We start from the raw sequence: 16243 nt of genomic DNA, 5'->3' as shown, positions 1-16243 counted from the left end.
AGTAATGTTTCCAGTTTTCTAGCCTCTGTGGTACAAGAAGGATAGAAGGGTATTTGATTGGGTATCTTGACTGAATACATATGATATCTTTTATACCTACAGTGACCTTGACTTATGTTTTATTTTGCAACTTTATTAAGATGTTCTTTTGTTGGGTCAGTTGTTAGTGAGACAGTGGGTTTGACATCTGGTTAGCTTTAGTGAGAAGAATTTTGTTCTGTGTTCATAGAATAAGTCTTTGACCAGAGGAGATCATCTTGTATAGATCCCACTGGTTACAGTGAATAGAGCTATAAATTATTCAAATCGACTTTTTCCCAATGCTAGCAGAGTAACTTAAAACAATCATGGTGGGCTTGTAAGGCCATCATTGTGTACATAAAGGAGGTATTTATTATACGTGTGATGGGTTAAAAATAGTTCTTTAAGAGAAGAACTTGGGGGAGAAGCATGGAAGGGTTTATAAATAATTTTACAATATGTAAAACGAGAGGCTTCTTTGAGATCAAACATAAATGACACTAAAGAATGTTGGCAACATGCCTTGCATTCTGTTCAGTGAGCATGCTTAGACTGTAAATAATGGCTTCATTTCTATTCTAGGACCTAAAAATTATTAACATTCTGTGTTTATACAGTATTTATGCACTATGCTGCCACTAATAGGTATGGACATAATTAATCCCTTATTGCAAAATTGATGGCTTACATCAGCTAGTCTTGGTGTATTCTTTTGTGCAGTTAAGTCCCAGATTTTCTTGGTATTTATACTCTACTGACAGGTATTTTTTGGCAGGGTATTTTTACTTACTTGAGCAAAACTTATTTCAGATAGAGCTGGAAAGCCCACAGAATTTCAGCTAGTTTCTTTTGGGGAGAAAAATAATTAATACTACTTACCCCAATCAAAAAAAATTAAATGCCCATAGTTTATAAATATATATGAATATATATAAATATAAATAAATAAATAAATATATCTTTATTTAATTTTGAGAGAGAGAGAGACAGAGCATGAGCAGGGGAGGAACAGAGAGAGGAGACACAGAATCCCAAGCAGGTTCCAGGCTCTGAGCTGTCAGCACAGAGCCTGATGCAGGGTTCGGACCCACGAACTGCGAGATCATGTCCTGAGCCGAAGTCGGACGCTTAATCGATTGAGCCACCCAGGTGCCCCTCACAGTTTATATTTTTGATTCAGAAATAAGAAAGTGAAGAATTATGTAATTACTGTTAACTAAAACATCTTTATTATAATCTTTTATACATATATTCAAAGATATTTTTAAACAACAGTGTAGACTAGCTGTGTTTAGGGACATCTTGGGGTGTGGAAACATCACAGTCACCAATTTCTGACTCTTCTCAAAGAACTTGATTGAGAAGCAGCGTTTGTGGAGGGTAGGTAGCCTGAGAGGTGTACAATTGCTACGTTCTTATATTATCTCTGCAATATATCCATGTACTGATCAATCCAAACTAGCCCCTTCTCTGTGGAACTTCTTTCACTGATATTTATTGTAATATTTTTGAGGACAACCTAGCTCCTCTGCTTATTAGCTGTGTGTCCTTGATCGGGTGAGCTAACCTCTTCATACCTTAGTTACTTCATCTGTACGATAAAGGCAATAATTGTTCTTATCTCTGAGGGTTATAAGATTACACAAGTTAATTTATGTACAGTTCTTGGCACCTAGTAAGCTCTCCATAAGTACTGGTGGCTATAATTATTGTTATTTCTATTTTTAAGTTCTTAACATGTTGTTCTTTATATGATGACCTGACCCATGGAAGAAATTTTCCTCTGTCTCATCACCAAGAATTATAGTACCGCTTCTTTTTGGTGTCAGTGCTATGGTTATTAGGACTTACATAACTTTTTTTTTATGTCACTTGTTTTGTGTGTGTGTTAGATATTAAAAAGATTAGATCCGCATTTTAGATTCTTCTTACAATGCATGCTTTGTGTATTATCTTTACCTTTCTTCATTTCATCTTCCCTTGTTTAGTTTTCTGTATCCACTTATTTCAGATTTTATAACATACATCATACATATTTTTGCAAGCCAACTTTTAAACCTTTCTGAAATTCTGGGTTCCTATATGTGGTGGAAACGTGTATTTTTAATCTAATTAAAGCCATATTCTATATATGCTTTGAATACTACATTTGCAATAATTTAAATTTTCCATCAGAAAAATTACATATGCTTTTTACTGTAAAATTTTACTTGATTATCAATATTTGCATCTCAAGACAGGTAACTTTGGGCTCCTGGGTGGCTTAGCTCGTTAAGCATCTGACTTTGGCTCAGGTCATGATCTCACGGTTTTTGAGTTCAAGCCCTGCATTGGGCTCTGTGCTGACAGCTCAGAGCCTGGAGCCTGCTTCAGATTCTGTGTCTCCCTCTCTCTCTCTGCCCCTTCCCTGATCACACTATGTCTCCCTTTCTGAAAGAAAGAAAGAAAGAAAGAAAGAAAGAAAGAAAGAAAGAAAGAAAGAAAGAAAGAAAGAAAGAAAGAAGAAAGAAAGAGAAAAAGGAAGAAAGCTCAAATTCCTTTATATGCTGAAAATTTACTATAATATTTTTATATATCTTTCTGAATGATATTATGCCTTGGACAAGTAATTCTAGTCTTATTCTAGCTCCTTGACACACAGATGCTTTTGGAACTTATTCCATCTAACTAATGACTTACATCCAGGTCTCTCAAGGAAATGTCAGAAAATTAGCATATATCATTCAAAGGTGCTAAAAACCTTAAGGCATATAATTGCCTTAGGGTTCAGATCTATGTTTTATGATACATTTCATGCAGTTATGCTTCTCATTGTAATAAAACTTTTTTTTCAGTAGGGTTTTTCCCTACTGAAAAATGAAAAGAGCAAAATTATTAATAAAAAAAAAAGCAAAATTTCAAGTGACCCAGAATCTTAAGAGATATTCGGATGTTTTCCAGGAATCTGAATGAGAAGGTGAAGTGTTGAAGGTTAGACAATGGTAGCTCTAAAGGAACTGGATTTCATGTCCTGTTGTTTTAAAATTTTTAAGGAAATGCAGAAAGAGGAAATGGTCCGGGCTCTATGATATCATTAGTACTATTTTTATTCTCTTAAGTTCAAAAGTTTCAAGGATAAGAAAAATATATGCAAAAACTGGGATATGCATCTTTTTTTGGTTTTTATTAGTGTACCTTCAAAATAATCATATGGAGCAAGCACATTTTCTTTTTTTAATTTTGGCCTTCCACTTGCTTTGGGGATGTGTGAATAGGCAGGAAGAATAAAGAAATGATAAATTTTCAAAAATTTCATGACCCAGTATATGTTAAAATAAATACAGATATTATAACAATTTCACGGTACTAAAATCCAAATATTCTATTGACAGGAACACTTGAAAATGCTGTTACTCTATTTTAGAGATTAGCCTGTTGTTGAAATTAATTCATATCACTGAGCAATTCAGACTATGCTGAAAAAAAGCCTATCAATATAATTAGGTTTGATTAGTTTGAGTTGGATGAAAGTTCAGCTTTATTTTGGTGTTCTTGCACTCTTGCACAATCAAAAATAATTTCTGATTTTAACTCATATTATGGAAAGTGGGGACAATTATCTCTTTAAGGAAAAGCTGGAATCTCCCTCTTTTCTCCCAGTACAGGCTTTTAATTATGAAAAGTAGAAGCTTGTATTAAAAGGAATGTTTTCTTCTCTTTCTCAGGAGGATTTTTATTTTAATGCGAAGTCATACTAGAAGTGAAGAATGACTCTTTTTTTGCATAGTAGTGTAAGAGAGTTTAGGTGGTAAAACTGAAGTGAGCTAGTCTTCCAAGAAATGCCAAGTGTTTTCCATTTTTTTACTCCTGTAAGGATTGAAGAAAGGGAGAGTATTTCTGGTCTGTAGTTGTGGCTGGCTGGCATTAGCAGCACTGAGCTCTGTTGATCTATGACTGCTCCTTATATAGCAGCAAATAATCTTGTTTTACCTCAGTCAGCGATGGCTGTCTTACTGGTAAATATTTACTCATTTGAACGAGGCAAGTTTTGGTAGGCATTGAATGAATTAACAAGATGTGAAAGTATTTTGGAATCCTCATCAAATGAAGCAGTGCTTTTTTGTAGCGTTCACAGAATGGTGATTGAGGGTATCTTGGTATGACAGTAAGGAATTTTCTCTACTGAAATTTAAAAAAAAAAAAAAAAGTTACCAGTTGCCAGCCTCAGCCACTTAGGAGTCTGAACATCCCATGGCACCGTCCCATTCCTCACCTCCTTTTCCCGGGCCCACGCAAAAAGACTCAAGAGCTCAGATGGGTCAGGATACCATCTATTTGCAATATGAAGCTGGCATTTTCAAAATTAACACCCATCCATTCCTTTAAAAATATAGTATCAATGGGATGCTCTCTTCATCCCCTCTGAATACCAATAGGAACACCTGAAGGAAACAAGGCCTACTCCTTCCTTTTTTTTCTTTCATTTTTTTCACCTCTTAATTTATACTCTTTTGCTACACATTTTGTACGTCCTTGTATAATCTCATAATTCCTACTAGAATAAGAAAGGGGTATAAATAAATAGGATGAGACAGACTTTCACATTGAGTCAATGTTTCTATTTTAAAGCAGTTTCCCACTTGAGGGGGCATTTAAGTTACCATGTAATTAATGTTTAATTAAACATTATAAGGTAATGTTACAAGGTGGTGAGCCCCACCTTGGATCTGCTGAATCCAGATCTTCAGGGTGAGAGGGGCTTATGCTTATGCTTATGTATTTTCCAAAATTTCCCCCAGCTATTTCTGATATATATCTTTGACTTAGAAGTACTGTGCTAAGACATGTTTTCTGTTTGTTTTATTCTCTAGAACAATACATGATGTAACTCTATAGTGAATATTTTTCTGAAATAATTATTGCCAAGAATTTTTTTGAATTTACCTATTTTATATTAATTTTAGAAAGATTTATTTGTGTATTTGGTTGTTTTTCAGAATTTGATTATGAAAATGACCCACAATGATTTATTTTGATTTGTCCTATTTTTATCCATTTCTTGTTCTTACATGGCATACCCATGGGTAGGAGTGATCTCATTCTCACTCTGAACCGTCTCAGTAAATGCTGACGATGGTGATCAATTTAGTATTGACTATTGCAACTATCACTGGCCGCATAGAATGCCATGCTCATATAATTTGCATAGAACTTAAAATTCATAGTTGAAGAATTAAATGAAATTAATGAGCTAAGCCAAATTTTGATAAGGTGTCAAAGCCAGACCTTTAGGCCTATGGGGACTTGGTGAGTTTGAATGTTACTGTTCTCAGGTGCTTTTATGATTCAGTATAGGCTTATTCACACTTCCTAAGTCAGTACTTTTTTGATAGTGAGAAAACTGAAATGATGAATACTTACATTTTCATCTTGGCTTTGGTGTAGATCTGTTGCCATTGTGAATATAAGCAAATGTATTAGTTTTCTGTCTTCTTGAAACTGGAGTCGGATATCAAAGAATTTACAAAAGACTTTAAGTTTCAGGATAAAATTGATTGTAAAAGTTGAAATTTTGTTTGCTATTAGTTGCACAAAAGTTATCTGAAGGTGATAACAGAAAGCAAACTATTATCTTCATCATTAATACATGTAAGAAAAAATTATTCATGTTACATGGCACCTCGAATTTTTTAAAGTAAGCAGACATTTATATGCCACTGCTATTATAGTTTGCTTAAATCTGTTACACTGCTTTAACACAAGCGCATTGTGTGTGTGCTTTAAAGACTTGCTTGTGAGTGCCATGCTATTGTTTGTCAATTCCTGTACCTCATCTGACAACTGTCCTCCTTGGCTTCCTCCATTTTCAGACCTCTTTAAATACACTGAGTCATTGTGATGGGTTCCTAGCATGGTTTTTCAGGAGACTTTAACTATAAGACAATGCACATTATTGATAAGCATCGCCTCCCATTGAGTTTGTATGGCCTCTACTTCTTAAAAAGGAATCCACACATTTTGATCCCTGCAAAAATAAAGCTGATTGAATTGAATTTCATTACAGTCAAGTGGAAATGAATGCCATCTAAATGAGCCAAATGAACATTTCAAGGGAGGGGGAAAATGCTTAATAAGAAGGAGAGGGGGAGGAGCCCTCACACTTACTATGCTATGTGGATGAGTAACAGGACCAACCTCAAATAACCAGGAGAAGCTTTTGGATATCTCGCTCTTTACTGAATTGGAGAAGACGACTTCCCAGTTAGAGTGTGGAATGTTATGTTCAGAGAAGTACCTAACTCTAAAGCTAAGTAAGCCACCAACCTTAGTTTCAAAACTAATTCTGCATTTTCTTTGGTGGGTGGTGGCACTTGGTTCCAGGATATGACAGCACGTGATCTGCTACAGCAGAGATACACTCTTCCCAATGGAGACACTGCTTGGCGGTCCTCACCCCTTGTGAATGCCGCTCTGGAAGGAAAGCTTGTCCTCTTGGATGGCATTCACCGCGTCAACGCCGGCACACTCGCTGTATTGCAAAGGTTTGCGTGAGTCACACACACGCAGAAAAACACACCATGGAAACAGTGGGTGGGGACTCTATCAGTCTTTTTAAACTGGGTTATGTAGAGACTGAGAAACTTAATTCTGTAACCACCCAGAACAGAAGATGTTTCTTCGTTGTAAACAGTAGCGAAACTTCAAATAATGAACATTTTGGGAAAAACCACTGTCAGAGCAGCAGTCTCCGTATAAGAGTGGAAAAAAAAAAGCTGTCAGGTAGTAATTTTGAAAGACTTCGTATATGCTGGTTGATACATGCAATAAGTTACACAGCTGAAGTTTCTACGATTTGTCAGTCACTGCTTCACTGTTTATAAACTCCTTATGAATCATAGATCTAAATTATTCGTTGGTCATGTTGGAATTTTTTTTGAGAGAGAAAGGGTAGTTCCTTATATAAAATGTGTAATAGGTGTTTGATGATATTTTATATAGACTAGAAAACTCACTTTGTGGTTATAAACTTGAACATTTATGTAACTATTGTTTCCTTATTTCCCTTTAGGTGGGGAAAACATTTCTAATTAACTTCTTTAGAGTGTAATGTTAAGAGAAAACTTCATGTGTAACTTTCATGGGAAATATGTCTATCCCGTTATTTAAGAAGATGAATGATACCAACTTTTTGTTTATTCTGTCTTGATTCTGTCATTTGTAGATTTTTTTTAACTATGGCATAAGCCATTTCCCCAACTAAATATTCAAAATTTTTTGTCACATCCTGAGTATAATTAAAAATTCCAAAAATAAGGGTGCCTGGGTGGCTCAGCTGGTTGAGTGTCCGACTCTTGATTTCGGCTCAGGTCATCATCTCCTGGATCACGAATTCAAGCCCCACATCAGGCTCTGCGCTGACACCACAGATTCTCTCTCCCCACTCTCTCCCCACTTGCACTCTCACTCTCTCTCAAAATAAATAAATTTTACAAAACTTTCCAAAAACATTGTTAGTCCTAATTAGGTTTGAGAGCATTTGAAAATAATAATCACAACCTTTCAGTGATTTGCCATAAATATTCCATAGATTTACAGTATTTTTTTTTCTTCTGAACGGATAAATACAGACACAAACAAAATAATAGCCCTCTCCTTTTATTGGTTATCCCTTGCCCTTAGGCCAAGCACTTAAGAGGAGTGGCTATGAGTGCTTACTCTGTACTGGGCATTGTGCCAGGCCAGTGCTTCTCAGGTTCTCAGCCGTAAGCACCTTCCAGGGATGGGGCTTTAAAACTACTGAGGCCTGAGCTCTGCCTCCTCAAATTCATATATAATTGATCCAGGGTGAGGCCCGGAAATGGGCATTTTCAAACCCTTCCTAGGGGATTCTAATGTGCTGCCAAGATTGACAACAACTGTCATAGCGTCTGCCTTACATTAGGTGTTTACTTTTCACAGCGATACTAGGAGGTTGGTATTATCGCCCTAATTTTATAAAAGAGAAAAATTTAGAGAGATGGAGTAGCAGTTCTCCCCCTCCCCAGGCAGCTTATAAGGTGCCGAGCTGGATTTGAACACAGATCTGACTGAGTCTGCTGTCCATGCTCCTGACCCCTGCGTTATGCAGTCTCCCCTCTCCTTGGTGTTCACCGAGTGGAGGTCCTTGTGGGCCAAGTGTAATGCAGGCTTCAGGAGACTTCAGTGGTTGGTGCTTTTCACCCTCTGCAACATCTGGAAGGGAGTGCTCTTGGTGCTATGGATGGTCAGGTCACCATCGTAGTTTGTAGATAAAGCAGCACCAGTTATTTCATTATAAAGATCTTTGATATTTTAAAATCCTATAGTTCCAAAGATAGAAATTTTTTGGAAATACTATCCCTTAAAGACTTACATTAGACTCAGAGCATGTACCACTTGCCTTGGTCATTAATATGTACCTCCTGATGGTCCTGAGTCGCTCATTCGGCTGTTTCCTTGCATCTCCTTCCTCCTTCCCCTTTCCAGCTTCTCCTCGTCCTTCTCCTCCCCACTGTCCACATCTCGTAACCATGACAACCGCTCTCCAGCACAGAAACCAATAGTTTTGCCAAGTACAGCAGTACTAGCCAACTTGAAGTTTCAAAAGGCGCTGCTAACAAAATTGTTAGACTCCATTGCCCATAAGAATAGACGTGATTAAAATGTTAGCTGATTCTACCTCCTGTAACTTCAGCATTCAAAACAGATGAATTTGCTCCCTGACTTTCGCCTCTCCCATTAGGTTGATCCACGACCGGGAGCTAAGCCTGTACGATGGCTCCAGGCTGCTGAGAGAAGACAGGTATATGCGCTTAAAGGAGGAGCTACAACTGTCTGACAAGCAGCTGCGGAAGAGGTAATGTTGGGTGCACTGCCCTCATCCTTGTGGTCAAGTGTGCCTTCTTTTTATTATCCTTCTAAACCGAGGGCCAAGCCAGGCTAACTTTGAAGAATTTAATAGTTTGTTGTCCTGGGCATGCTCATAATCTGGCATTTCTTAAAACTTGGGTTTACGACCCAAGGTATGTTCTGCCCTCTCAGCCGAACTTTCACCTAAGTGTTTGAACACTTCATAAGCTGCTTAGTGCTCAGAAGGTAACCCCTATTCATTGTCCTGGTGACTCAGTTTTTGTCCCGTACTTTGTTTCCCTTCAGCAAGACAAAAACAAAACAAAAACAACACAAAAAACTCTCGTAATTTACTGGGTCCTCCCTCCCAGGAAGTGATGGGTTATTACTGAGGTAAGCCACCTGATAAAGGTGTACCCTTTGTGGCTTATTTATATATTCCCTCCTAGAAATGTCACAACCAAATGCTATGTGTGAGGCTTGCTCGGATCCTGAATCAGGAAATAAATGGAAACAGCTATAAAAGATACTTCGGGACAATTGGGAAAGTTAAATTTGAAATATATACTATATCATATTGAATTAGTATTAATTTTCTTAGATATCATAATGGTATTCTGGCTATGAAGGAGAATATTCCTGTTCTTAGGAGATGCACACTGAGATATTGAAGGGATAATGTAAAAAAATGTCGGTGACTTACTTCCCAACGTTTCAGGGGGAAAAAGACATGTACGTGTGTGTACATGCACACAACACACACACACAGAGAAAGAACAAGTGGGAATAAGAACACAAAGTGGTAAAATCTTAATAAGTGGTGAAACCTAGGTAAAGGATGTATGGGTGTTCATATTCTATTCTTTCAAATTTTCTGTGTGTTTGAAAAATTTCAAAACATTTCCTCCAACTACACACTACTTTCCTTCAGAGGAGGTTTGGCAAATATAAGTTTTCTGTTTCATTCCATTTCCATGGATATTTTGACATAAGTAGAGATTGCTACCTTGGCAAATATGTAGTGACTTAATTGAATCTTATTTAATTAAAGCTTCCCCTCCCCACAAAGGGCTTGCTGACATACTGAAAACGTTAAAATTTTACAAATGATAATTAAGTGTGTTTCTTATTGTGTTTATGTTTTAAGGAGAATTTTGTTCAAAAATTTTCTTGGAAGTTTTTATAGAGAGGAAATATTAAATTCCTTACTGCTTCTGTGTAAGTTATTAAAAAATGCACTTGATTATACACAGCTATTTATGCTTCTAGGATAGACATCCTTGAACTCCTCTAGCCCAGTGAATAGTTTAGTTGAGTGTCTAGGGAGGTAAGTTTTAAACATTCCTCTCATTTCATACCTTTTGTATTTTGTATTTTCAGGGAGCTGGATCAAAACAGTGGGGCAGTAGCAAGCCTGCTTGTCAGGCTCCCTTAGGACTTCAGGAACATTTGTATTTGTAGTCAAATGTCCAGGAAATGACAGCCCTGTTTCCTGAGAAGGACCCAAGTTCTCCCTGATGGTCACAAGCGGTTTTACAAATGAAAACCATTTCAGGAACAGAGTGGCCTGTACATCGTGTTGAGGTTGTGGCTCAGACTGGTCACTAGGACTTCCTTCTCAAAGTGTCCTATCTTCATCACTATTGATTTTCATCACTCCCATGAATACAAACCAGGCTCAGTTCTATCTCAAGAGGTTTCTCCGAGTAGGTGGAAACAAGTCATAAGAGTGTTGCTTGGTTTCTGTCATTTACTTTTTATTTTTGTTTGAATTTTGTGTCATTGTTAACCATGCATGAAACTTGAGCCAGATAGTTTTTCAAGGCATCTGGCGAAAAATACCAGTCCCCTCTCATTGATCCTCAGACACTTTCCCATTTCCCACACCCCAGAGACTACTACTTCTACTCTGAGCTGTTTCTTCAAGGTACTTACCTCCATATCACTAAATAATATACTTTTTTTTTTTTGTAGTACAGTTGACACACAATGTTACATTAGTTTCAGGTATCCAACATAGTGATTCCACAAGTTTCCATATTATGCTGTGTTCACCACAAGCGTAGGTAGATACTATCTGTCCCCATACATCACTATTGCAATGTCATAATGTGCTTTCATTGATACTTCTTTATCTTGCAGTATTTAGAACTTCACTCAATGTCTGCATTATTATCACAGTATAAGGACTGTATACAGTTGAGTCATTTAGTAAAATACAGTTGTTTTTCCTGTCTTGCATACATTTTGTTTTTCCTAGAGTTAGCGATTGTATACATATGAAGAGAGGCAGATATGTAGGTAAATAATTACAATGCAGCTTTTTTTTTAAGTTTATTTTTGAGAGAGAGAGACAGAGCAAGCAGGGGAGGGGCAGAGAGAGAGGGAGAGAGAGAATCCCAGGGAGGCTGTGCACTGTCAGCATGGTGCCTAATGTGGGGCGCGAACTCACAAACTGTGAGATCATGCCCTGAGCTAAAAGCAAGAGTCAGATGCTTAACCAACTGAGCCCCCACGTGCCCATTACAATGCAGCTTTTAAATGTTAGAACAGAGATCTCTACAATAATGCTATGGGAACACAGAGGAGGAAATGACCCTGTTTTCCATGTATTTATCACTTTTTCATTCCAGGTATTTCCCCTCTTGTCTAAATCTCCTCTCGGTGTGTGCAGGCACATCAGGCTTTTATCAGGTTTCCATCTTTTCTTTCATAGTGCATCCTGACTAGCCCTAATTCGGACCTGCTGTCCTTCATACTTACAGCACAAATGCCATGCTAGATCTCTGTCCACTCCCACTTGCCCATTTCCTCCAGTTTCTCCTTCTGCAACTTTCATCTGTTAGGTGTTGAACCTCTTGGGCTGAACTTTTAATTTTCTCTCTTATGTTCAGCCAGTTTGTCAGGACTTCATTGACTTTTCAGGGGCAAAATGTCTAGGAGTTGATACTTCTCTGTCTGAAATATTTCTACGAGTTGAAATCCTAATTCCTTTCCTTATCAGTATTCCTCCTTTTTTGTTTTGTTTTGTTTTGTTTTTTTGTTTTTTTGTTTGTTTTTTGGCCTGCGAAACATGCTATTTATTTTCTTATGAACATAAACAGTTTTTCTCTATTTCATTGTTAAAGAGTCATGTTACAGAATCTTCTTCACTCTGATGGATGTGGATTGTTAGTAAATTTCTTTATCTTTTCCTGGCTAAACTTGATTTAATTTTGTGGCCCATTTTTGTCTTACTGAGAATAAATATGTTCTCTATTAGGGTCATAATAGGTTATAATAGGGTAGGTTATAGTATGTTAATGCCATTGACAGTATTTCTTTCAAGCCTGTGTTTATTAGGTAGGAAGAAGACAGTTTGACCAAAAAGAATACAGCATAGTATAAAGTGGGAAATTTGTACTCAGTGAGGAAATTGATTTATTTCATGAGTTGTTCCTATAAGTCATATGACCCATTATCTAGTGTGAGTTGATCCTATATGCTGTGCATATCTAACATGTTACTCTTGGCATTAGTATTTGAACTCTACATGAGAAACTCAGCGTCTGAATCATCTATCCCTTTATTTCTCTACCTAAGCACAGACTTGAAGTTCAGGGAAATCATTATTATATCTGATAGCCTTTAAACAAACTCAGCTATGAATGCTTTGTTTCCTTGGGGGATTTTGAGATAGAGGAAAAGTCAATGTAGAATGAAGGGAAGGCAGATTTAAGAGCGTCTTTGCCTCTGGACCCAGTTTGATAAATTTGGATACATGTCTCTTTTCAGATAGGACCAATTTTCATATTTGTGTTTAGCAAGACTTCTTTAGTTACAGGTAACAAAAAAACCTTAAATTTTTGCAAGTCATGTGTTCAAAGGAGAGGCAAGGATGCAGTTGGACCTCAGGAAATAACTGCAACCCAGGACTTGAATGTTGCCAGGACATTGTTGCTCTGTACTTCATCTCTTTGTCTCTAACGTCACAGCACCTGGCACATAGTAGACCACTTAGCAAATGTTTTTGGGCAAGTGAGTAAATCTTAACCTAGTATAAATTCTAGGAAACTCAAGGTAAAGGTAACTCCATTAATCCAGTTTTAGACAACCTTCTGAGCTAGCAAATGTTTCTGATACCACAGTGCCTAGTAATTAACAGCTACTAGCAGTGGGTTACTGTGCCTGTCAACTTCATAGTGTGAAACCCAGTTTCTAAAGAATTGTACTTGACTCCTTTGCTGACCTCTGTTGTATTCTAATTCTAATTCTTCATGAAGATCATATGTCTTGATCTGAATGCTCTGCAGGCGTTGTCCGCAAGTAACTACATAGCTAATGTGCTCTTAAATATGGTGTAAGAAATGTTAGCAACTTTCCTTCCCTTGCTGCAAGACACCAAGAATACAGTGGATGTGGTGGTTAGAAATAGCATGATGGCCACGCACATCAGACACCATGCCTGCATTTCTCACAGGAAACAAGGACCAAAATAGAATTGCTTCCTTTGATGAGAAAAACTTCTTTGGGGAAAGGGAGAGTACAAATACTATAAGCTGCTAAATATGTCCCTTCCTGCCATCGGTCAGAGCCTAGATGAGGGGGCTGAGAGTTTCTGTGCATTACTAATAGTTTGTTTTGCCAAGAAAGGGCTTATGGTTATCTCAGGGAAGCAGTAAAGATTAGTGGCCTAGTCTCAGTTATAATTATATATAGTCTGGTGTTTTGCATTTTTATTGAATATTTTATTAGTATTAACTATGAGTGAACATTGAAAATGGTTTACAGTCTCCAGTTTTTCTAGATCGGTATTGAACCATAACTGGATGTTGGGCGTAATCCTTGATAGATTAGCTTCTCTAGACCCTTTTATTTTTACTCCTGTGTTAGAAGATAGGTAGGATCTCAGCATTCTCTCGGCCTGCCCAAAAACCTCAGCTCTTTTTAGTAGCGATGTAGGCCACGTAAATTTTAAAATTCAAGATAGACCCAGGATTTTCTGCCCACGTCTTTGTGTTTGATTCTCAGCAGATTCTGATTTTGAAAAATTACCGTTTTTTTTTTTTTTTTTTTGGTCAAGGAAAAGTTCTAAACTCTGTGTCTATAAAGAATCTAATTATTATTGTATGTTGTGGTTTTGTCTTTTTGATACAGAGGATGCACCTTCTCTAACAAATTAATTCATTTAGATGAGCTGCTCTGCTTTGGGGTAGAAAATCATTATTCTCAGTCCTTATCAATTACCTCCATTGTCCTTGACATCAGAGGTCTTCAAAAAGTTTCTTGCTGTGATGGTTCTTAACAACAGTAATATATTTATTTAGTTATTTAGCATTTGCTGTCATCCAAGTACCACCCTAGACCTCGTGTGCCATAAAGATGAGCAAGAAATGTGCCCATGCAGTTTGCTACATTGCATCGGGAAAAAAAGGTGAAATATGGGCTGTAGATAGAACTACATAGCCTGTAGGTTCAGCACTAGTCTTATAGTACAGAAAGCCAGTTACAAGATCCTCTTCTGGTTTATGATTAATGTCTTTATAAAAACCTTCTATGTCATTCTCAATATACACATTTGACAAAAATGTACTGTATAATTTCCTTCCAAAGATTAGACTTTACTGAAGTCTTTCTTCTTTTATTAAATGAATAGCCTTTTTTGACGTATAATGACATATAATAAACTGTGAATATTTATAGTGTACAGTTTGATAATTTTTATATTTATATATACTTATGAAACTATCATCACAGTCAGGATAATGAATATATCTGTGACCACCACCCCAGAGTATCCTCAGATCTCTTGGTAATCCCTCTCTCTTGACCCTTGTCACCCTCCTCTGCTACCCTCAGACTCTGCTTCAAGTTACTTGATTTCTCTTGTATTTTCTAGAACTTTATATAAATGGGATCACACAGTATATACTCTTTTTGATCTAACTTCTTTTACTCAGCATACTTATTTTGAGATCTTTCATGTTGTTATGTATATCAATACTTCATTCCTTCTTATCGCTAAGAAGCAGTGGAAAGTGCTTTTCTCTCTAAAACTTATGTGCCCAAACATGTTGACCCCAATACTTCTATTCCTGAAATCTTTTTAAAAGAGCACTTTGCTTTTCTCATCTTTAATTCTTATGAAATAGTTATTTATCTCAGTCAAGCCATATCTTTAGTTTCATTTGTTATTTGTTGTTAGATTGTAGTAAAATGAACATTAATCTTAGTTTTAACTTTTGACAGTGCTTGTTTCCTAATTCTCAACTATTTACCACGTATTCAGCCTTTGTATTACACACCAGTGTCTTAAAGCACCTGAAAGTACATGGCAGATCCTTAGGAGTACTCTACTCAGCGGCTTTCAGAGGTGGAGATCCTATCACCATCAGGAAATGACTTTCCATATGACCTATTTATATGTAAGGAAGCCTTTGGGGTTACCTAGCAACAAAATGGTCCTTATCCTGTTATTCAGTAGTTTGCTGGCTGTTTTCATAGTCAGTATACACTTCTCTGTCTGATACATCAACAGTCTCGGAAACTGCCGCTCTTTAAATTGGGCCAGCTCACTTGGGTGTACCCAGCTAGAGTCAATACCAAAAAGCAAGCCACAGACAATGTATGTTCCAAGCAATGATCATCACCTATTTAAAGTCAACCCCCCTAGCTTGCTCTCCTGTTGCTTGTTCTCATGTTAATTGCTCTTCTGGTACTAAATCCACAGCTCAGCTGTGGTCCCTGCTTCCTGATCTTTTGGTTGAAGGATATAAATTAGACTTCCTCTTTTGGCTTACTTGTTGGATTTTGGCTTTGTTTATTCCCTGATTTAGTATCCCTCATTATCTTGAGTAAGAAACTGCATCTGCAGATTTAATTTTGTGCAGTGAAAGCACAAAAAAGTGGCTCTGTCTCTCCCACCTTCTTTTGTCCCAGCTAGGAAAGAGGAGGAGCAGGGATGAATCCAACATCTGTTGTTGGGCCACGAAGCAGGAGTTTTCTGGATTGTAGCAAACCACTTGGCAGGAGTGGAAAATGGAATAACCTTCCCTTTTAGCTTTTAGATGACAGGATTCTCTGTGTCCAGGTTCTCTTGTGTGACTGTCTAATTGCTGGCGGTCCTCAGTGATCATGTTATCCTCAGGCCTTCCGGGCACTGCTCATGCTGCTGTTCTTTCCTGTTTTCTCAGAACAACTCCTTTGGACAGATCATTCCCATGCCCTGCTTGAATATCTGTAAATAAGGATTTTTTTTTTCCCACCTGGAGAAATGAAATGATATCTGGTAGCTTTCATGAATTCCTCTAGACCTTTCTCATATGACCATTTCCAAAAACTGCTTTTCCCTGGTTTACAAATCAGGGAGTGGCCTCTAAATGTACAGATCACATGG

At 37.3% G+C, this 16243-nt stretch overlaps 1 protein-coding gene across 1 annotated transcript in view; it reads left to right on the top strand.

Moving 5' to 3' along the window:
• The window catches only part of VWA8 (von Willebrand factor A domain containing 8), a 365564-nt gene that overhangs the window by 115940 nt on the left and 233381 nt on the right, over positions 1-16243 (top strand). The window contains exons 13-14 of the mRNA XM_058684129.1: positions 6382-6542; positions 8762-8875. Coding sequence (XP_058540112.1) covers positions 6382-6542; positions 8762-8875 — 275 coding nt within the window. The remainder of the gene's footprint in view (positions 1-6381; positions 6543-8761; positions 8876-16243) is intronic.

The sequence above is a fragment of the Neofelis nebulosa genome, chromosome 1, assembly GCF_028018385.1.
Source record: "Neofelis nebulosa isolate mNeoNeb1 chromosome 1, mNeoNeb1.pri, whole genome shotgun sequence".
NCBI classification, from domain to species: Eukaryota; Metazoa; Chordata; class Mammalia; order Carnivora; family Felidae; genus Neofelis; species Neofelis nebulosa.
The sequence above is the reverse complement of the archived record's forward strand: the minus strand, read 5'-3'. Positions and strand labels throughout refer to the sequence as shown.